The 22,233-nt window shown below is 32.8% G+C and overlaps 1 protein-coding gene across 1 annotated transcript; it reads left to right on the top strand.

Moving 5' to 3' along the window:
* Window positions 1-315: 315 nt before the first annotated feature.
* Window positions 316-2,753, top strand: LOC114170123 (transcription factor HHO2-like). The gene is made up of 5 exons (XM_028055610.2): window positions 316-594; window positions 756-1,060; window positions 1,163-1,460; window positions 1,566-1,642; window positions 2,244-2,753. Exons 1-5 carry the CDS (start codon window positions 480-482, stop codon window positions 2,577-2,579), a joined length of 1,131 nt encoding a protein of 376 aa, XP_027911411.1. The 5' UTR covers window positions 316-479; the 3' UTR covers window positions 2,580-2,753.
* Window positions 2,754-22,233: the final 19,480 nt, after the last annotated feature.

Genomic DNA, 22,233 nt, shown 5'->3' with positions numbered 1-22,233 from the left:
CTATAATTTAATGCATTATTGTTCAGCTTTTTTCATATATACCAATAAAGAAAATACACAAATGACAAAACAAGAGAGAGAGTGAAACATAGTAAAAGAAAAAAAAAAGGAACACAAGAGAGTGGAATATGCAAGAATATAATAAAACGCATCAAATATTCGTTTTTGTACGCGACGGCCCGACCTCGATGTTCACCTCGGTTCATCTGGACCGTCCAATCACTTTCTCTCTCTAACTTCCTACGTCTTCTCTCTCTTCAGAGTTTATTCCAAATTTTGATTCTGCTCAGATTAGATCCCATTATTACAAATTTTCTCATTGTTGGATCCGTTTTCTTTCCACGCTTTGACAAAACGCCATTCCCTATATATTCCTCCTCATCCTCTACCTCAAACTGTTTTCCCTCTCACACCCACAAAACTCAAAACCCACCAACGCAGAATCATCCAAGAGAAAAAGTTTCGAATTTTTGAGAAAAATGCTTCCCCGGAAAATGGGGTTCCGTGAGTACATCGAAGCATTGGAGGAAGAAAGGAGAAAAATTCAAGTTTTCCCCAAAGAGCTTCCTCTGTCGTTGGAGCTTGTCACGCAAGGTAAAACCTTGAAAAAAATGCCAAAATCTAACACCCTTTTGTGATGTGAACTTGAAGTTTCCGGCTTCTGGTTTTGGGTGTGTTAATTCCAGTTTTGCCATTTTTTGGACTCGAGATTTGATTTTGTTTCTTTTTTGTTTGTCTGTGTGAATTTGATGCAGCAATTGAGGGGTGCAGGCAGCAATTGTCTGGAACGGTTACGGAGTACAATTTGAATGGTCAATCGGAGTGTTCGGAGCAGACATCAACGGATGAAGGACCTGTTTTTGAAGAGTTCATTCCTATTAAGAAAAGAGCGTCTCAAGATTCTGTTGAAGAAGAGGAAGAAGAAGAAGAAGAAGAAGAAAATGAAGATGAAGATGAGCAACATTCTCATCACCACAAAAAAACCACTTCTGATAAAAAGAAATCAGATTGGCTTAGATCCGTTCAGTTGTGGAATCCCAATCCCCCTCCTACCAAAGAGGTAAAAACAAAACACAAAACACCCAAAATTTATTTTATTTAATTTAGCTTTGCATTGATAATTTTTTTTAAGGATGTTCTTTTTTGTTTTGTGGGGATTTAGGATGTGCCCAGAAAAGCAAATGTTGTTGAAGTGAAGAGAAACGGTGGAGCTTTTCAACCGTTCCAAAGAGAGGAAAAAAGTGTTGTGGTTAACGGAAAGGCTAATAATTATGCACCAGCAATTGGTAAAGCACCGTCTTCACCACCAGTTCCTGCTACAAGTTCCACAGGACCAGTGAGAATAATAGACAGCAAAAAAGAGGAGAAAGGACAGACTCAGAGAAAGCAACGACGATGTTGGTCACAGGAATTGCACAAGCGATTCTTGCATGCCCTTCAGCAACTTGGTGGTGCAGATTGTGCGTATCTTAATTGGAACTAGTTTTTGTTCTGTGCAATAAACAAATGTTTCGAATTTACTTAGAACTTGTTTCAAACGTTTGATAATTTGGTGTTTGTTGTAGCTGCCACGCCCAAACAGATCAGGGAGCTAATGAAGGTTGATGGCCTCACCAATGATGAAGTCAAAAGCCACTTGCAGGTTAGTGTGTTGTTCCTTTGGTCATGTCAATTTCTTGCCCAATTTCCATGATACTGCAGAATTTCCTTTTTTGGTACTGTGCCAAGATCCTCAGAATTGGCTTCTGAGGCATAAATTGGGTGTTGTATTTTTTGGTTCATCGCATCGCAGTTGACTCATCTTTACAAAAACATGATTTATTATTTTTAATGAGATTTATTTTCTTAATCACGTTTTATCTCAGAACTCAAAATCTTTCCCAAAATATCTTATTTATTTTAGAAAAACATGGTTTGACTTCAAATTTTAGAGGAACCTGTTTTAGAAATTTTGATTATTGTCATGATAATTCTCTCGTCTGTCAATGATGAGTTTCTTCTTTATAAATCTAAGATATTTAAGGTGGAAAACAAAATTCAACAGTCATTCAAAGAATCCACAGTATTAAATGCATTTTTTATATTTTCATAATAATCTCTATTAAATGTTTGAAAAATATAGATGATAAGACTAATTTTTCATAGAAATTGTCAAACCATTTTCTGCTTGAATTTTCTTGGGTTTATACTTGATATGTTTATGAATGGTGGTGTGAGATATTTTGTTGTTTTGTTCTGTTCAGAAATTTCGTCTGCATACGAGAAGAAGTCCCATAATGCACAACAACGGAAATTCACAAGCAGCACCTTTGTTTCTTGTGGGGAACATTTTTGTGCAGCCACCAGAATATGGTGCAGTGGCTACCTCAACAGCTTCTGGAGGAGAATTGACAACAGTTACTGCTCCAACTGGAATATACACACCTGTGGCTGCACATCCTCCACCTGTCACAAACACACCAATAATGAACCATTCACATTCTCAAGAAAGGCCTAACAATAATCACAGTGCTCAATCAAACTCACCTGCCTCATCATCTTCCACACACACAATCACAACTACTTCATATGTCCCTTGATTCATTTTCAAACTTCCTAGTGTAAAAATTTTTTTTGGAATCAATATAGTAGTTGATAGAAAGAAAGTCTATGTCATGTTATCATATGTTTTTCTTTTGTTTTCTCCTTTTCCTTTTATTGTAGTGCATGTGTAGATTAATTTAGATTAAGAAAACAATGGTTCTTTTTCTTAACTTTGTGTGAAGCTCAATAGAGAGGATTATATTTCCATGGCACAAATTCACTTGCTTTTTTAGTTTTGAACACGTTCAACAACTAACGAGTTTGGTTTAGAATCACTTATGTTTTTGTTTAGTTTAGAGAAGAAAGGAGAAAGAAAGAAAAGGATGCCAAGGTGTGATGAATTCTTGGATACTCTAGTAAAAGTTTCAAACGTGTAAAGAGTTAGCCAACTATGCCTAGAATGAGACAAGCAACCTGCCTACATAAACATAATTAAAAAATTGTCATTTTATAATATAAATTGGAAACTAATGTGAGGAGTATATGTAGGATTTAGTGTATTGGATTATTTTTTAAATATAGTATTTGATGGGTGTAAATTATCTATTAATAGATTTTCTTTAATGGTAGGTTGTTTGTAGGGATGTCAAAAATATATGTATCCGCGGATACCTGCGGATAAAACCCGTAATGGGTAGGAAACATATATTAAACTGGTATTTTTAATACTCGTATATTAATGGGACGGGTACGAGTATTATAGTATCTGTATCCGTGAATACCCGTACTTGCTAAACTTTAATTTAAATATATATATATATATATATATATTAGTAAAACACATTTTTACCTAATTTTTTCTCAAGAATCAATCGGAGAAAGTAGACTTGTTGATCAAAGCACTAATTAAAGAATTTTCATTGTGTTGAACGTCATTTTATATTTATTTTTATGATTATTTGGATATGTATGGACTTGAGTTTGTTTGAACTTTATTTAAAATTTATGACAGTGATGTATTTTATTTTATTTTATTTGAATTTATGATTAAATATTTATTTTTTAAATAATTTTGTAAATATCCGCGGGTACCCGTAGATACCCGCGGATATGAAAAAAATAGACGGATACCCGCATAATGGATACCTGACGGATATGAGTACGGGTACAGAATAAATATTTATCTAGCAGATGAGGTGCGAGGAAGTTACTATCCTACCCGTCGCATTGATATCCCTAGTTGTTTCATGATTTAATGTTATATCTTTTGGTAAATTAGTAGTATGCGGTAGACGCGTCAATGTATCACTTAATTGTCATTTTTATGATTAAATTAAGTAGAGTAGAACATTTACTCTATTCATAATATGAGTATAGGACAGGGTTAGTTAACTTAAGTCGCCTCTTGATGAAATCAATAAGAATTTTATTAAATCAACATTTATAAGAATATATAGTAAGGTTAAAAACATAAAAGAAAACAGAAAAAAAGATTGTAATAGATAATATAGATAAAACAATTATATAAAGACAAACATCAATTAATTTATTAACATTCTTGTTTCAAAAGTATATATATATATATATATATATATATATATATATGAGAGTAAGATTCTAATTATAGTTCACATGTCTTGAGTGTATAAATATGAAGTATTATTCTTTTAGCTATTGAATAAGTGATATTCTAATTATACTTCACTCGTTTCAAGTGTATATGAGTGAGATCCTAATTATATTTCACATATTCCAAGCATAATCATTTACTTCTTAAATTAAGCAAACAAGAGATTACTCCTAAACAGGTCTGAATTAATCAAATAAGTGTTAACTAATTCATTCGGTCTCTCACTCGTTCCATGCGTGCGTGTACAAGTAATGTTCTTTTCATATCTCACATATTCCAAATGTATAAATGTGATGTTCTATTCTTTTACCTTTAGAAGTAAGCAAATAAGTACACATGTTTGAATTAACCAAACATGCGTTGATTAATTAAAATAAACATTAATTGAAGAAACTAAAGAATAGATAAAATAGTCTAAGTTTCGAAGAAATTAAAGAATAACATTTTAATTGCACATAACCTTATAACTAATTATGAAATTATAACAGAATCAACCCAAAATATTCAGCTTTCCATGTGGAAGACAACACGCCACAATATAAAGGAAATGTTATAGTGATGATGAGTGGTGATTGGTGATGGATCATCTTCCCGTTGAGTTCTGTCGGACATATATTTATAGTCATCTTTAGTAAGTCTATTTTTCAAATCCAAAGTAACCACTCCAGTTGCAAAGCTTCAAAACTTCCAACGTGTGATAAATGATCCATGTTAGCAAATTTTCTTGCAAAGATTTACAAAATCCAAACCAAATTTTATCAACAATTATTGGTTATTATTCAAGGTTCACATGGGTATTCACGATGAAGGAGAAATAAGAGACCTTGTTGTTGAGAGGAAGAATAAGACCTTGTTGGCAAGAACAAGGAGCATGTTGTCACACTCAATTTTGGACAAACACTACTAGGGTGAGGCTATATGGACAAAACATGTTATTTGGTGAATTATTATCTGTCAATTGCTCTAATTGAGATGTGGTTGGGCAAGCTAGCAAACTACTCAATGACAAGGATATTTGGGTGTCTTGTTTACTACCATGTAAACAACAATAAGTTTGTAAGTCTAAAAGGAAAATATATTAGCTTAAAACATATTGGTTTGATGGTACCCTAGTCTATGTGTGAAATATAGTGACAAAGACAAAGACATTTCAACTAGTTAATGAAGTTGTTTCTTGTGCTGAGGGATATAAGTGAATTTTATCCATGAATAAAGAGATAGATTCTTTACAAAAGAATTACACTTTTGAGCTTATATGACCACTTGGAGGCAAGAAATATTTTATTTGCGAACAAATATAAGAATAGGATTGAAGTGTATGGTGATAGTCTGTTTATTGAAATGCTTGTGTCTACATATGATGGTAGTGAATCCAATGCAATGCTTATATTAGAGTCTGATGGTAGAATTGGTGGTGATGCATCTACCTTAAGAAGAATGTCTTATGGTAATTCATCTTTTGAAGCATCTACATTAGGTGTCTAATAGTAAAGCATGTAGAGGAATTCGTACATCAAAGTGTTTTGCTTCAAGGCTTGTTAGCCAGGGGAAATAGTTAGTAGAAAGATGTTGATTACAATATTATTTTTTCTCTGGTAGTCAAATACACATCCATCAATGTCTTGTTTGCTCATGTGTTAAGTTAAGAAATGAAGCTTCAACAACTAAACATTGGGATGACATCTTAATGTCCACCTAGAACAAGAGATTTTGATTCATCAGTAAAAAAAAGGTTTTGAGATGGACAATTATGAGGATTTTGTGTTTTAACTAAAAAGGTTGTTGTACATACTGAAAGAATCTCATAGGAAATGGTACAAAAGGTTAAATAAATTCATCTTAGGGTATAACAAAATTCCTTATAATATATGTGCCTATCACAAAAATGTGGAGAATAGTAAGTTTTACTACCTATTATTGTATGTAGACAAAATATTTGTTTGCATCAAGAGATGAGGCTAGGTGCGAAAGGTTGAAGTCACTAGAACTTGAAGTGAAGGGTGTGAATGAAACATATGTGATTTCCAAGATGAAAATATAGAGGGATCGAGCCCAAAAGAAGCTTTTTCATCTAAAGAAGTACACCCAAAAGCTACTGAGATGTTTTGGAATGAAACATATTAAGTTGGTGAAGTTCATCAAACTATGTATTATGTTCCTCATGCTAGTTTAGTGAGGAGTATAATGTATACGATAATGTGTACTAGACTAGACCTTGCCTAAGGATTTTGTCTAGTGAATATGTATGTGAGCAAAATTGAAAAGGAGCATTAGCAAGATTGAAGCATATCATGAGATACCTAAAGATGATTGAGGCCATTGGAACTAAGATGACAATCACCCAAGGCTCTAAATTAAGGGCAAAGGGCAAGGACCATCTTTAATTTCTTTATTTTTAAATAATTTAATAAAAGTAGAATTGTATAGGTTTAATGTTTGATTGGTGTAATTAGAAATTTGTTGGGTTTGTATTTTAGGTCCAAGTTGTCATTGTAGTGTGTTAGTTGTAGGCTACAAAGTGGAAATGTTCAGGCCCACAAGCATCAAAGTTACTAGTAACCTTTGCTCCAATATCCAGCATATGGTCTTGGACTGTACAAGGCTTCCAACCAACACCAAATCTAGTGCATCTTTAGCATGGTTTTCCTTGGGTTGAAAAATCCCAACTCTTTCCACCAACAATTAATGTGTAGCTTCTTCTTCATCTATCATCCAACATACATCCTATGTTTGGACCATCCAATTGAAGATGCGGCCCATTTCACCAACGATCAGCGTGCTTTGTTTGTTTGGGCTATCCAATTTGAATTAGCCTAAATAAGGATGGTGTGGATGGGCGGAAACCAAAACATCTCACAAGACCATCTCCTCTCTTCAAAGATATAGATCCTTTTTGGTGTGTAGCTAGGGTTTCGAATCATCCCTTCTCCTGAGAGACACCCCTCCTCATAGGGTAGCTAGGGGTTTTCCATCTCCTTTGTTCTATAGGACAACCTCCCTTCTTCTACCCTTTAGGATTTCTTTAGTTCCCGATCTTCCCCTTTCTAGAAATAATTCTTTATATAGAGGCAACCATTGTTTGTAAACACAACTTTGATGAATGAGATAAGTGGAATTTGCAAGTTATCATTTTCCTTTCTCCTTAAAAGTTCACAGATAGAGGAGCGTTCTCCTTCTACGATTTCTCGAAACTGTGAGAGATCCAAGTTCCATTGTTTTAACCTGAGAGAAAGAGAGAGAGAGAGAGAGAGATATTCAAGTTTTGTTTCAAATCTCACTACGATTTTGTCGATCTTACGCTGATAGATCGAGTGCGTGATTTTGTTCGAGAGTTTAAAGGCTCTTCGTGGTTGCTTCCTCGTGGAGGTCCTTCTATCAAAGTATCTTCAACAGTGATTCACAATGTATTCTAGAAGGATTCTTTGACCTTGAATTTAATCAAACTTGGATGTTAGACAATTTGTAACAAATCAAACATTCAAAAGAATTAATGCATTTACAATTAGTTTGAAAGCTACTCTCTAACCAACAATGACCTTGTTGAACGCAAAGGTGGAATATATATAGCATTGAGGATGGGATGTGGTTGAAGGGTCTAGTGGGGGATTTAGGGTATCCTCAAGGAAGACAATAATCTTACTTGATATTTTAAGTGCAATATGTTTTTGTCAACGATTAGACGTCAAATATCATTTCTTTCGCATTAGGGAAAGATTCGAGTAATAAGATATACACCAAAGAGAATCTTGTAGACTTTTCATGAAGTTTGTTACCAAGAACAAGTTTATGCATTGCTTGGAATTTCTGAATATGGATTGTTGGTAGCTATTCCAAATGAATGTCATTGCAACCAAAGATGAAGTTTTTAGATCTGTATACTAAACCATTTATAACATGTAAAGTCTAATGGTTATAGACATTGTGTTAAGGAAAAGTATAACACCCATGATTTTGGTAAAGCGTTGTTAAAAAAATACTTGTGTTTAGTCAGGAGTGGCTTATTGTTGAAACAATACTTTAGTGTTATGTCAAAAGTGACTTGTTGGGGAAACAATACTCATATGAGGTTATCCAGGAATGGCTACAATCTAAAGAATACTTATTTGTAATTCGTAGTAGTAGTTTGTTAAGTGGAACTTGACTAGTTGGTCAATAACTGGGTTTAGTTTCGTTATCAGACAAACCAATATAAAAATATTAAGTAATCTTTCCTTCCCAAATCTATTGCATTGCCTGTTATTTTTGCCTATGTTAACTAAAGAAGGAGAGCACATGTGAAAAAGAATTTCGAGAAGTCACTAACAGATTGTCTATCATACAAGGCATTGTTTAACTACAAAATATCATATGATACTTTGTGAAAAAGTCTTAAAAGTATATTAAAACACAATTCAACCCTCCCTTCTTATGTTTCTCTTGTTTTCCACTTATTGTTTACTAGTAGGGTCGTCTAATAGTTGTAGATGTCATTTGATAATATGATAATCTAATGACTCAATGTTACATTGTTTGATGAATCAATTATTTGTTCTGCATGCTCTGATATATTAATTAGTGGTTGTTGTATACTACTAACTAACATGTAACCATATTATAACCTTTCACAATGGTAGCTTGTAGTTTCGTAAATACAAAGAAGACAAAATTGTAATGCTTATTTGCTTCATAAATAAGACAATTGTTGATCTTTATCTCACTTTTATGCTTTTTGTTTTATGTCTCTTGTTTGTGTGCTTTGCAATCAACATTTTACAATTTCTATCATTATTCTTTAGGAACGTTTTAGCAAAACACACTTTTGTTAAAAGTACAGAAAAGAACTAAAATTCAAATAAAGTGTTAAAATTCTTAACACGTGATAATTGATAAATAACACTTAATCAAACACAAGTTAGATATGGTTTGGATCAATGTTAGTAATGTTGATTCTATACAAAGTATATATTTTGAATCCATATTAGATTATTTAAAGTGCATTAAATGAAAAAACATTATACTAATAAAGAGCAAATTTATCCCTTTAATAAAGTACGATTGTCGGTAAGAACTTGAAAATTTGACCTTTGAAATGTTAGAATTGATAGAATGACAAGACTCCCTTACCACTAACTTCACTAAATGAAGCTTGTGACTTCTAAGTACTTTAACAAAATAAACATGTGTCGATGTTTACACAACGTTCAAGTGTTTGTAGAGGATATGAATTACTTAAATAAAAATCTAACATTTTCGATGAAACAATTGGGACAAGATTCATTATGATCAAAGTTCCTTTTCCAAAAGTATGTAAACCAAATCCTTATTTATGCAAAATAGGGTCATAAAAAATAAAAATTTACCCTGAACAACATATATTTCATCTCTGCAAAATTAGTTCCCCTTTACCATATGCTTGTATTGTCGTATCGTTCTCTTTTATTTTGTTAAGGGCTTGAATATTTCTAAAGGCTCTAATTTCATTTGTTGAAATATTCAATTGTCATTCTTAACAAGACTATCAATAGAAACTTTTCTAAATAGTCTTGTTGAATATTGTTGCATATAAGGAGAATATTTTTGAATAAACCTACCTCTTCTTAAAACTTTTTGCATATTCAACTCAGGGCTAAGAGGTTGTGTCCCTTCATTGACGTACACGTTGCCTGGTGGAAGATATAACCCCATTAAACATTAAATGTAAAATAGAATCGGACTTATGTTAGGGAGGCAATGCACTTCTGCATTTGGGCAACCTTTTCCCATCTTAGGCCTAAATAAATCATTAGATGTAAAATTATTTTCTTTTTCATTCCAGTATTTTGGAAGTTGTTTTACATTGTATAAGAGGTTACTTTTCTAGGAATTAGTTCTAAGGAAAATTAGTTCTGTATATTAAAAAATCCGCCTAGATCCCTAAACACTTAAATATTCTTACTAAAGTATCAATATATCAAACAATTCCACATTAATTCAATTCCAAAACAACCTAAATTTGGTATATAGGGCATCCACTCAACATCCACACATACACACACACACACACACACACACAACTCAATTTAAATGCTAATAAATTACAACCATTACACTTCAATTAAGTGAAACGTACACAACTCACACTAAGTGAAACGTACACAACTTACACCCACACACACACGACTCAATTTAAATGCTAATAGATTACAATTCATCATCCATTACATTTCAATTAAGTGAAACACACAAAACTCACGCATACACACACAAACTTAGTTTAAATGCTAATAAATTACAATTCATCATCCATTACATTTCAATAATATTCAAGTACAATATATAGATCAAATATAAAAATTAAGTGAAACGTACACAACTCAGTTTAAATTAATTTTTTATCATTTTTAAACATTTAAAAATATGTTTTTTGAAAGTTTAGAAAACACTTTCCCTTAGCTATCTTATGCGCTCAACGAATTACACACACACACACCTCAGTTTAAATGCTAATAAATTAAAATTCATGATCCATTACATTTTAGTAATATTCAAGTACAATATACATTTATATATATCAAATATAAAAATTAAGTGAAACATACAATTTTTTATCAGTTTGAAACATTTAAAAATATGTTTTTGAAAGTTTAGAAAACACTCTGTTTAGCTATCTTATTCGCTCAACGAATTAAGCACGTGTTGTAATTCCAAAACATTTTAAAACAAGTTTTTTCAAAGTTTAGAAAATGCTCTCACTTAGCCAACTAACTCATTCAACGAATTAAGCACATGTTGTAATTTGTCCAACCCCTATTATGATCGCTCAATCAAAAGGTCCAACTTTCACAACAAAACTTAGTTACCTAATGAAAACTCTGCTCGCCCAATCACCAAAGTAATTTCCCAACAACTACACCATTAGGATTTTTCATAAAAATAACTTGCTTAGTGAGATTTTATTACTCACCCAATAACCGAAACTCTTAAGTTTTCAATTAATATATTTTTTCCTAGCAAGATTCGATTCTCTCAATGACCAAATAACTATGAGTTGTTATTTAAACAAATTGCCTAATGAATTTGATTCACTCATCCACCATAGATCTTAAGCTTTCAATTTATTTTGCTAAATGACTTTGCATAATTTAGAAATTCCATGAAATAACAAGTGGTCCAATTTGTTCAAAGCTAAGTTTTTTCTTTACCTTCTATGCCTAACATGAAATATTTTGTTAAAAAAATAACAATAACTTCAATCCATTTGACTCAATTGAAATACTACTATAATATATGGTATCTATCTCATGAAAATATATTCACTAAAAGTATAAAATTTTTATGTCAATCAGTTTCATCCCCTTACTATCCTAAGCATACCATATATAGTTATCCAACATTTTCTTACAAGAAACATTTATCAACTTATATAGCTTTCATCTCTAAATTCAAACAATTAATATATTCAAACAAGACAAAATCATTACATGAAAATCAAACATTCCATGTCATCCTCGTATTTAGATCATATATCCTAAGGTACTATAGAAAAATGACATAACTAGCTTTTATTTTTTGTTAAAACTAGTTTATCTAGATCATCTATTCGTAAACATATTATCTAGATGGATCCTTACAAGTTTACTGAAGTGTCTCCTAACCTTTAATTTCCAAAAGAAAAAAAAAGTTAAAAGATTATGATGTTTGGTTTATAAAGTGTACAATATATGATCGAAAATATTTCGGATACTATAGTGTGACACTATCTCGACTAAGGGTAATAAGGATTAAACATCTCGATAAAACCTTAAAAAGCTCAACAAAAGTAATCACCTAAGCAACCTAGACCAAACTAGATAAAATCCCATGAATCCCTATAAATACTTTTTATGAGGTAAATACTACGGATTCATTATAACATTTATTACCATTTGATGCACGTATCTAACTTGAGCATCAGAGTGTCTTTTGTAGACACACTCCATCTCGAATTACCTAGAAGTGAAGGAGGAACTTCTCGATGTGAAAATTGAAAAGTGTCAACAGTTTCTTGTAGAGGGTATTTCGGTTTGTAAGAATATAAAAAATTAAGAAAATTTAACTTTTTAGAATATGATAATTTGTAATATATATATATATATATATATCCTTTCTAACTTAAAATAAAATATTATTTTATTTTTATTAACTTTAAATATATCTTTTAATACCTCTGAAAGAAAAGGTTCTTAGAATATCACATGTTTAATTCATTTAAATAAAAATTGAAGGGATTGAAAGAACCCTAAAAGTAATTAGACAATTTTTCCTTCACGAAATAGTTTGCACAAAACCTGAGTATATAACATAAATAGGTGAACGAAAGTTTTTGTTCCTAAAGGTAGAAAACTAGCGGCAATTTACTATCTTTAAAAGAAAAATAATTTTGATTTAGCTCCTATAAAAAGTACGAATTATAGTTCCTAAACTTTGCAATTTAATGTAATACCGCTACTTAAAAAATACACGGTAGTGTCAAATTGGTCTTTAGACATTACAACTTGATGCTAAACTTGTCTCATAAAGCTTAACACCAAAATAAAATTGTCAGAGTTATCTACAATATAGAATTTCGTACTTTTAGAAAATAACAAAATTGATAGCAATTTATATTTTTGGAAACTAAAAAGACCTTTTAAAAATATCATACCAATAAATATTTATAACTAATTCTAATCGAGCACGTTTAAACTATTGCTCTTGTAATTTGTGAGGGTGGTCCAAATTTTTGTTGTCATGGCTGTTTGGTTATGTAGTGAGTGTGATTGGGTTGACAGGATTCTAGTGATTTGATGATTCTAAGGAGAGAATCTGAGAATATCCCACAGAATATGCAACATGCTTACTCACCAAAATCCGATTTCACACTTCACAAATGACGATTGCATGAATAGGATAAAGACATTTTGCACATACACAAGTGAAGCATAATTTATCACTAAGATGCTACCAAATAATAGCATCATGTTAAAGGTAGCAATAAAGATTAGTTTTTTTTTTTTTTTTTACGTAGTGATTAACACCATCCAAAGGCAATTATATAGTTGGTGTAGTTTTAAAAAGTATATTTTGGTATATCCTTCAGTTTAGATGTTTTGCAATATTATTTTTAGATATTATTTGAGCTTCATAATTTTTTTGTTGAGTAAGATTAATTAAAGACAAAACCTTAAAATAGAAGTAGAACATATTTATAAAAATAAATAGTTTTTTTTTTTTGTTAATGAGAGATTCAATTACTTTAAATATATTCCTAACTTACCCCCAAAAAGATTATATTAAACGTTAGTTGTTTAGAATAAATAAAAGTTCATTCATACATGTAAACCGTGGTAGTTAATTATATTATCGAATAACGTATGAGACATTAAAAGTTCTTTTAAAAACAATTGTATGAAGGGTAACTTACATCCAAAAATGTTAGCTAAATAATAAAAAAATGCAATATGTTTTGGGTGTACGGGTCAAACGTCCTCCTAAATAATTTGTAAGTTTCTATACATTACACTTTTCTCTTCTAGTAAAGGTGTTTGTTCTGTTTGTCCAAACTGGTTGTTAGTTTGGTATTGAACGATTAAGTAGATTAAGATAGTCTTAAATGCATATTAAATATACAAATTAGGGATATCAAAAAAATTCGTACTTGTAGGTATCTGTGGATAAAACCTGCAACGAGTAGAAATAGATATTGTAAATGGATATCCACAGGTAACGGATATGTGTATTTTTTATACCTCATGTTAACAGGGCGGGTACGAGTATCATTAGAGCTGTCAAAACGGGTAACCTGGTCCGACCCGACTCGACCCACCACGGGTTGATTACTTAGTGAGCCAACCCAACCTGGCTCACTTATTAGCGAGCCAAACAAATTTGAACCCGGCCCGGCCCACCACGGGTTGGTGGATTAAAAAGGTTGGCTCACGGGTTCACTTAATTAAAATAAATAAATTTTACTTTTTTTCAGTCAAAACTAAATTATAATTCTAATTAAAATCTAAATAAATTGTAATACAATCTAAATACAAACTAAAATCACAAAAATACAAATTATCTATGCAAAACCCAACTTAATAAAAAATATTATGGGACCATTTATTTGCAGGTTGGTGAGCCAATCCGTCTCACCATGGGTTCAACCTGGGTGAGCCTAAAAATTTGTAAAAATATTTCAACCCAACTCGACCCGAACCTGTGGTGAGTCGAGTTGGCTCGCGGGTTCTAACCCATTTTGACAACTCTATGTATCATAGTATCCGTACCCGTGGATACTCGTAACCGTTATACTAATTTAAATAAAAAAAATGAAAATAACTTGATTAAAGTATTAACATATTAATTTTGAATGAGCTATTTTTTTATCAATTAGTTTTAAAAAAAAATTATTTCTTTGTAAATTGTCATTCAACACTATTTAAATAGGTTATTTGGACTTTGTTTAAAATTTATGAATGTTATGTATTGTATTTTATTTGAATTTACGATTAAAATATGTTGTTAAATATTTTTTTTTGTCAATACCCGCGGATACATGTGGATATTAAAAATTATGCGGATACCCGACAGATATGGATATGGGTACGGGACACATATTTATCTAGCAGGTAGGATACTTAAGAGCTACTACCCATACCCTACCCGCTCCGTTGACATCTCTAGTACCAACAACCATTTTGACCTCTATTTATAATATTCTTCCACTTCATCCTTCCTAATCATGTTTATTGTCTTGCTTAATATACTTCCTTCCTTGATTAGTTAGTTTAATTGGGCTAACCTCGTCATTCGACTACCATAGTGGAGGTCTTAATGAATCATGTTTAATCCCACTAGATCGTTCGATTACTATGGTGATGGTCTTAGTAGAGTCTGTTTGATCCCGCTAGACCGTTCGCTTACTATAGTGATGGTCTTAATGGAGCAAGCTTGATCCCACTAGACCGTTCGGTTAACCTTCCAACTTGACCATTCTGGTTCCTTACTTTACTAATACATACTGTACATAGGCCCCAAGTCCGAACGATTATAAAATGGTCACGAAGGTTGCAAATGTATTAATAATTTGGAAGTAAAATCTATTAACTTACATGTTATATTTGTTAAAATAACTAAGACAAAAATAAATAATTAAAACTCATCTTACCCAAATAATTGTATCATTTGATTGAAAATCTTTAACCCATACATCTGAAAAACTATAAAATTTTCAAAAACACAATTCAGTGTTTCCTTCCAATGTTATCTCCTATTTTTCACATTAAGAGATATTTAATTAAATAATATGTCCCGTCTACAATAAATACATTTGGTTGAATAAGGTGTTTATATTAAATTTGTACAATGTCATAATTTTTTAAAATCTTAAAAAATATATTTATTTGACTAAATAAACTATTTATCTTAAATTTGTATGATGATTTTTGGGTTAAATATATTTGTACTCCTTAAAATTGGATTTAAAATTTGAATTCATCCATATTTAAAATTTTGGTTATATTTTAGTCCTCAAACTTTAAAAAATGAATGAATATAGTATTTTTTTAACTCAATAACGGTAACTTTTTGGTTTTTAAGTGTTGAATGATATTCCATGTGGACATTTGAATTGTTTACACAATTTATCAAGTTATAAGTTAAATGTCAACCTAAAATACCGTTTAACACGTAAAAAAAAAGTTTTTAACATCGTTAGGTTAAAAATATTATATTAATTTATTTTTAAAGTTTGGAAAATAAAATATATTAAAATTTAAATAATGACAAATTTTAATTTCGTGTCGAAATTTAAAAATTAAAGATATATTTAACCCATAATTGTTTTTATAAAAACGTGATTCTAATATTAAGATTTTTAAAATGAAAATTTGACTTAATTATTTTAAATTACTTTTACCAGTTCTCAACCTAAAAAAAAAATGCTTTTTCTTATAAAAATAAATAGTTAAACCACATATCTCATTTTTTTTTAAACAACTCAAGTAATGAATAAGGTATGGAAAGTCACAACATTAAAGATTGTCTTTGAAAAAGTGCACAAAAAATCATTCACCCCTAGAACATTTTGCAGGGTTACCTTGTTTTGTATACCCTCTTTTTAACTTTCCCTTTTCCATCTCACCACTCTTTGCACACACTATACTTTATTCCAAAAGCACAAGAAATCAAATGTTCTTAAAATCAACCCAACGAATACAATCAAAACTTTCAATTTAGCCTACATCTCTCTTAATATTTTGCGTGTTAGGTTTGGTTACTTGTGGGATATTCCCTTTTAAATTATAGTCCCATGTGTTAACCCTGAAAAACAATATTAATATTTCCTCTTATCACATGGATAAACCTAAATTTTCTCCACTTGATTTATTACTTATTCCATTAATGTCAATTTCTAGTATTAATAAAAGGTTTTATTTACAAAAACGTGATCTTTAGACTTTTGCAATTATTCCACCTGCCCCCCCAATTTCAATTTACAAACATTATATTTTTAGTCATAGTACTTGGAGATTAACCCCTTGCAAATAAACCTTTTTCATACATACAGTAAACTTCGACTCCCTCAAATAATAACAATAATAATTTAGAAATAATAATAAGAATATTATTATATATTACAGGTAGTGTTTGAGGAATTAATTGTATAAATAGAAGTAATTTTACAATGAGGTTAAGTGGTTTTGTTAAACAGGTTTTTCATTATGACCATTTTGGCTTCGAGGGGTTAATAATTAATTGATTGATTTCACTTTGAGAAATTTACGTGATGAATAGACTATGCTGAGTAGATTCAGATACTGGTTGGTAATAATTAGTGAACAGAAAGCTGAAGAAAGCACTGAAAAATGAGTATCTAAATAAGTGGACGTCAAATATTGAAATTTTATTTTGCAGTGCATGAATGGCCAAATACTTTTCATTTCTAATATTTATTTTTTATTTTTTAATATTATGTTCATATATAGATGTTTTTGTTTTCATTCGAAATGGTCGACCTTTTTAGATTGGTAGTGTCAAGTAGCAATATCGTCGGATTCATGTATATATATTGAACTTATTTTACCAAAAAAGCTTGACTGTGTTTATGTTTTTGTTGTACTAGGAAGAAATTTGTGTTTTCTTAGAGTGAGTTGTGAATTTAATTTCTAAAGTTATAACTCACATTTACGTTAATTAGTTGGTTAAACTAAGAATAAAAATAAGTTTTTGAATTTTTGTCTGTTTACGAGTCACTGGTTTTTCTTATTTCCAAACTAGAAGCCATTAGTCCAACAAAAACATATTTACTTAAATCAGATAGGATCAATTATGGATGATAAAATTCTCATTTTGAGTACTTAATATAATTATATATTTAAATTCAAATTTGTAACTACTAATTTTGTATTAACTAATTGACTACTTACTACTTTTATGTTTTATAAGTAGACACAACCTACAATTTATTATTTCCATTTAAATAACAAATGAAAAGTAAATACAATATCATAATTATATAATTTAAATAGTAGAATAATTTATTGAAAACATTTAATCAAATTTGTTTAATAATATCTCCTTCCGATCAAATAGGTATTTCACTCTTTTATGCTCACAAAAAAATATGAAATTTTGCACCATAAAGATAGTGTCTTCATATCTTCAAGACAAACATCACTACTTCCAATTCCAAGTAAAGAGTAGGGTAGTGGTGCTCAGGCCATTTCTACCACTCAGTCGCATCAGTCACAATCTCCTTCATTTTACTTACAAAAACAACACAATCATATTAATTTCCACTTTTTATAACTTTTCTACTCCTCATTTTGTAATTGAAGGTAAAAATAATTTGGTTTACTAAGATTTATATCAAAATCATGCAATATAAGTGTCTAAATGATATGCAATTATACTAAAATTAGACACTTATCAGACACTCCCACTTAAGCACTGCCTCTACCTTTGCGAAATCTATTGAAATCTCTTGGACTGAGATGACATGTCCTACGAATTCTACGTCAATCAAGAAAAACTAACATTTGGATAGTTTGGTATATAACTACTTTTTTCTTAGAAAACTCAACACTTTTCTTGAATGTTCTACATGGTCCTCTAAGATTTTGGAGAAGATAAGGATGTCCTTCATGCAGACAACAACAAACTTATCTAAGAAAAGCCTAAATATCCTATTCATGTAATCTATGAAAATGACATGAGCATTGGTCATCTCGAACGACATCTCATAGTTGTATTGTCCATCGAAAGGCCATTTTTTGTAAGGCCCACTTTTCGTGCTGCCCTTCTTTCTTAAGGCTGCCCCTAACCATTGGGCTTTAGGGCTGGCCCAGAGTGGGGAAAACAAACCTAAATCTGCCCAAACCCTAATCCTTGTGCTCATTTGCATAAAACAAATTTCCGCATTCCTTGAGCTGCTGTTGCCGTCTCTGCTAGGGTTTGCTCCTCCGTCCCGTTCGAGTTAGTTCAACCCCGTTACTCCTGCACGTAAGTTTGTTCCATAACCTTAAACCCTTTCTAGGTTATTTTCGTGTTCTATGTTGGGATTCACTGTAGTAAACCCAATCTTCCTTCTGTGCCATTATCTCCAGCTCTTCAATCTAGTCGTGGAGCTATTGCAGTGGTGGGCTTAGGTGTCAAAGTAATTTGCTAGCTCATTCTAGGTAAGGGAAGCTAGACTTCACGCTTTTGATTCACTGTTTGGTGTGCTTTGGTCATGTTTCATGTTTTGGTGATAGTATGTTGTCTCTGATGGTGTGAAAATGCTTTGGGTGTTGTTGTGAGCGAGTCCCTGATTGAACAGGCGTGGTACAGTGGTGAGTACTGATATACTCGCCCAGGCGAGCTCATCTCGCCCAAGCGAGAATAACAGGAACTCGCCCAGTTTTTCTGCTCGAGCGCTCGCCCAGGCGAGGAGCTGTGTTTTGAGCGACGAACTGTCTTGCTCAGGCGAGACGGCCTCGCCTAAGCGAGAGCTCGCGAAATTATCCAAGAGCCACTATTGCAGTCTCGCCTAAGCGAGAGTCTGCTGCTTGAGCGAGAGCACTCTTCTCGCCTGAGCAAGGACTCCAGCTTGAGCGAGACCTCTTTTGGGTTTTTGCTATGCTTTGTTTCATGAATGTTGATGGTTGTTTGATTGGCTGGTTCATTGACTTATTATATATAAAAGGGGTGGATATGCATGTACTATGTATGTTATGGGTGAGAACAAATGAATTGGAAATGAGCTTGGCATGAGATGTATTTGATGGTTGATCACTCATACTAAATGACATGTTAAGGGTATGCATAGGGACTTCATGATTGTTTGATAATGTATGAGTAAGGGTTGTGTAGGACATAATTCCATGACCCTTGTAGCGGGGCTCGTGGTGGTGCCTCATCTTACGGACGTAATTCCGTGGGCCCTTCTAGGAGGAGTCCCCGGTGGTACCTCAGCAATAGGACCTAATTTCATGAACCTCGAGGTGAGGGTTCACGGTGGTGCCTCGAGATTAGGACGTAACTCCACGAGGGTAACGTGGTGGTGCCTCACGGCCAAGACGTAATTCCACGAAGGCCACATAGTGGTGCCTCTTGTAAGGGTGTAATTCCGCGAAGGCCTCGCGGTGACGCCTCACTGCTAGGACATAATTTCACTGCCACGTGGTGGTGCCTCATTAAGCGTATCCGGATAGTCAAGTCTTAGTGTTATATATGGATTGGTACCTTATATGTGGATGTCTGCTATGTATGTTTGAATATGAAATTGTATGTTGAGTGTATGATATGATGGCTTCTTTGCTGGCTTACCCTTTCGCTTGCTTGTGTGTTATGTGTGGTCTCTTCCTTTGCGATGATCATCAACCTTGTTGATGTGAGCAGATGTGAGAAGCCCTGGCAATGGTAATGATAATAGGAATGCTGCGGCTTGATGGATTGGATGGATTTGGGCCCACTGTGGAGCCCATCTCTGAAGGATTTTATTAGTTATGATTCTCTTGTCTGAACAATACCTAGTATAATTATTTGTTTTTCCAGTGTATTTTTGTTTGGGCCGTGTAGAGCCCTTTTCATGTAATCTGGGTATATCTGACGTATTGTATACCTTTATACCCTAAACTCCGTACTCTCTAAATATTCATGTATGTGATGTTTTATTAATTTGAGGTTATCCAGTTTTTGGGATGTTACATTTTTTGCCCATCTCAAACCTTCACCAAGACTTAATGGTAGCTAGATCTCAAATCAATCTTTGAAAACACTACAGTGCCATGTAGTTATTCTAGCAAAACATCTATCTTTTTGTAAAGGATACTTGTTTTTAATAGTGAGCTTGTTGAGTTATTCGTAAGCTACAAACTCTACTAGATTTATTCTATATGAAGTTATTGATACTAGTCCAATTCCATGCATTAGATCAATAGAAAACTCTACTTCTCTTGCATGAGATAATCCATGTATCTTCTTTTGAAACACATCCATGAACTCCTTCACCACATGCATAAATTTCCTATGATCTCTATCTCATGTCTCCATATACAAGAGTATCACCAAACATTGGGCTCCTCCCTTTAACTCACTACAAACTCGTTGAGTTGACAACATATGCAACTCTGCATCTTTGAGAAACCTCATATTCTTCTGGCTGCAACCAATAGAAATGTGATTGGAAGATAACTAATCCATTTCTAAGATTACATCTAACACTTGTAGAGATAGGCAAATTAGGTTAACTTTGAATCTGTTGACAAAAGAAGAAGATGCATATCTTACTTCAATAAAGAGTTTTGATAATGATGACTTATGAAGAAGTATGGAAGATTTAATAATGATTCATGGAAAAATGTTGAAGACTTAAAAAATGCTTGGATTCAACAGATACATTGATGACTTAAGATTTTAGTAGTTTAGTTGTTGAAGTCTTGTAATTTGCGTATGTAACATCCCGTCATGATATTATGGATTTAAAATAAATAAAATAAATAAATTCATAAAGACGTCGCATTTATGAATAAACCTTATTTCCCAAAAGCGCGGAAAATTTAAACTTTTATAAATTCAATAGATAAAACCAAAATCCATGATTACAAAAGTTGAATAATCCAAAACAGTCTCATAAAATTTTACACTTTATTTCCAAAATATAAATAACATAAAGTCTCCCATGTTATCCCCCGCTCCGTATCTAAGCATCACTGGCACCACCTGCATCAACATCCTCTGCTCACGTGTATCGTGCACACGATCATTGCCAAACACAAGCAGATAGGGTGACTTTAACAAATAATACATATAAAATGGCATACACATATACAACAAATATATATATATATATATATATATATATATATATATATATATATATATATATATATAAACCACACAAACATCCAAGAGTGTTTTCATTCTTTTAAATCTCATCACTTGGCCACCACCAGATCTTCGTGTTCTACCTCTCTTAGAGACTACTTCAAGGTAATTTGCTGTCAAACCTATCGGCCACAACCGATAGAGCATGTGCGGGAAACCATTGCTACGGATCACACACCGTAACGTCAGGTGGAGTTCCCAAATACAACATAAATCGCATTGTCCCAAGACTACCAAACTCGCCAGCTATTTACTGAGGAGGGCAATCTATTCGGACCCATCCGTACTGGCCACAACCAGCACACTCACATCGACAACACTCGCCAACCTGAGCTCAACTCAAAGGTTCCTCGTGTTCATCTGCCATCCCGAGCTCAACTCGAGGGATGCCATTCCGAGCTCAACTCGAGGAATGCTACGTGCTTAACCCCTATCCCGAGCTCAACTCAAGGGATAAGTTCCGAGCTCAACTCAAGGAACCCAGTAATCTTACCTTTGAAGCATCACAAAAAGCCTTATAGATCACACCTAAAAAGTCCAACAATTAGAACTTACAAGAACCAAATCGCCTAGCAAGGGACACGTACTGCTAGGCGCTACAGCTTCTAGACCGCCTGGCGGGGGACGTGTCCTGCCAGGCGCCAAGCGCCTCAAAACACGCAAACATAACAGCCACCGCCTGGCGGGTCAGCCCCCACCGCCAGGCGCCAACGCTTTAGACCTCACTGATGTTGTCACTACCGCTT

This window comes from Vigna unguiculata, chromosome 2 (assembly GCF_037176805.1).
Source record: "Vigna unguiculata cultivar grain cowpea cultivar isolate G323 ecotype 2 chromosome 2, ASM3717680v1, whole genome shotgun sequence".
In the NCBI taxonomy this organism is placed as follows: Eukaryota; Viridiplantae; Streptophyta; class Magnoliopsida; order Fabales; family Fabaceae; genus Vigna; species Vigna unguiculata.
The sequence above is the reverse complement of the archived record's forward strand: the minus strand, read 5'-3'. Positions and strand labels throughout refer to the sequence as shown.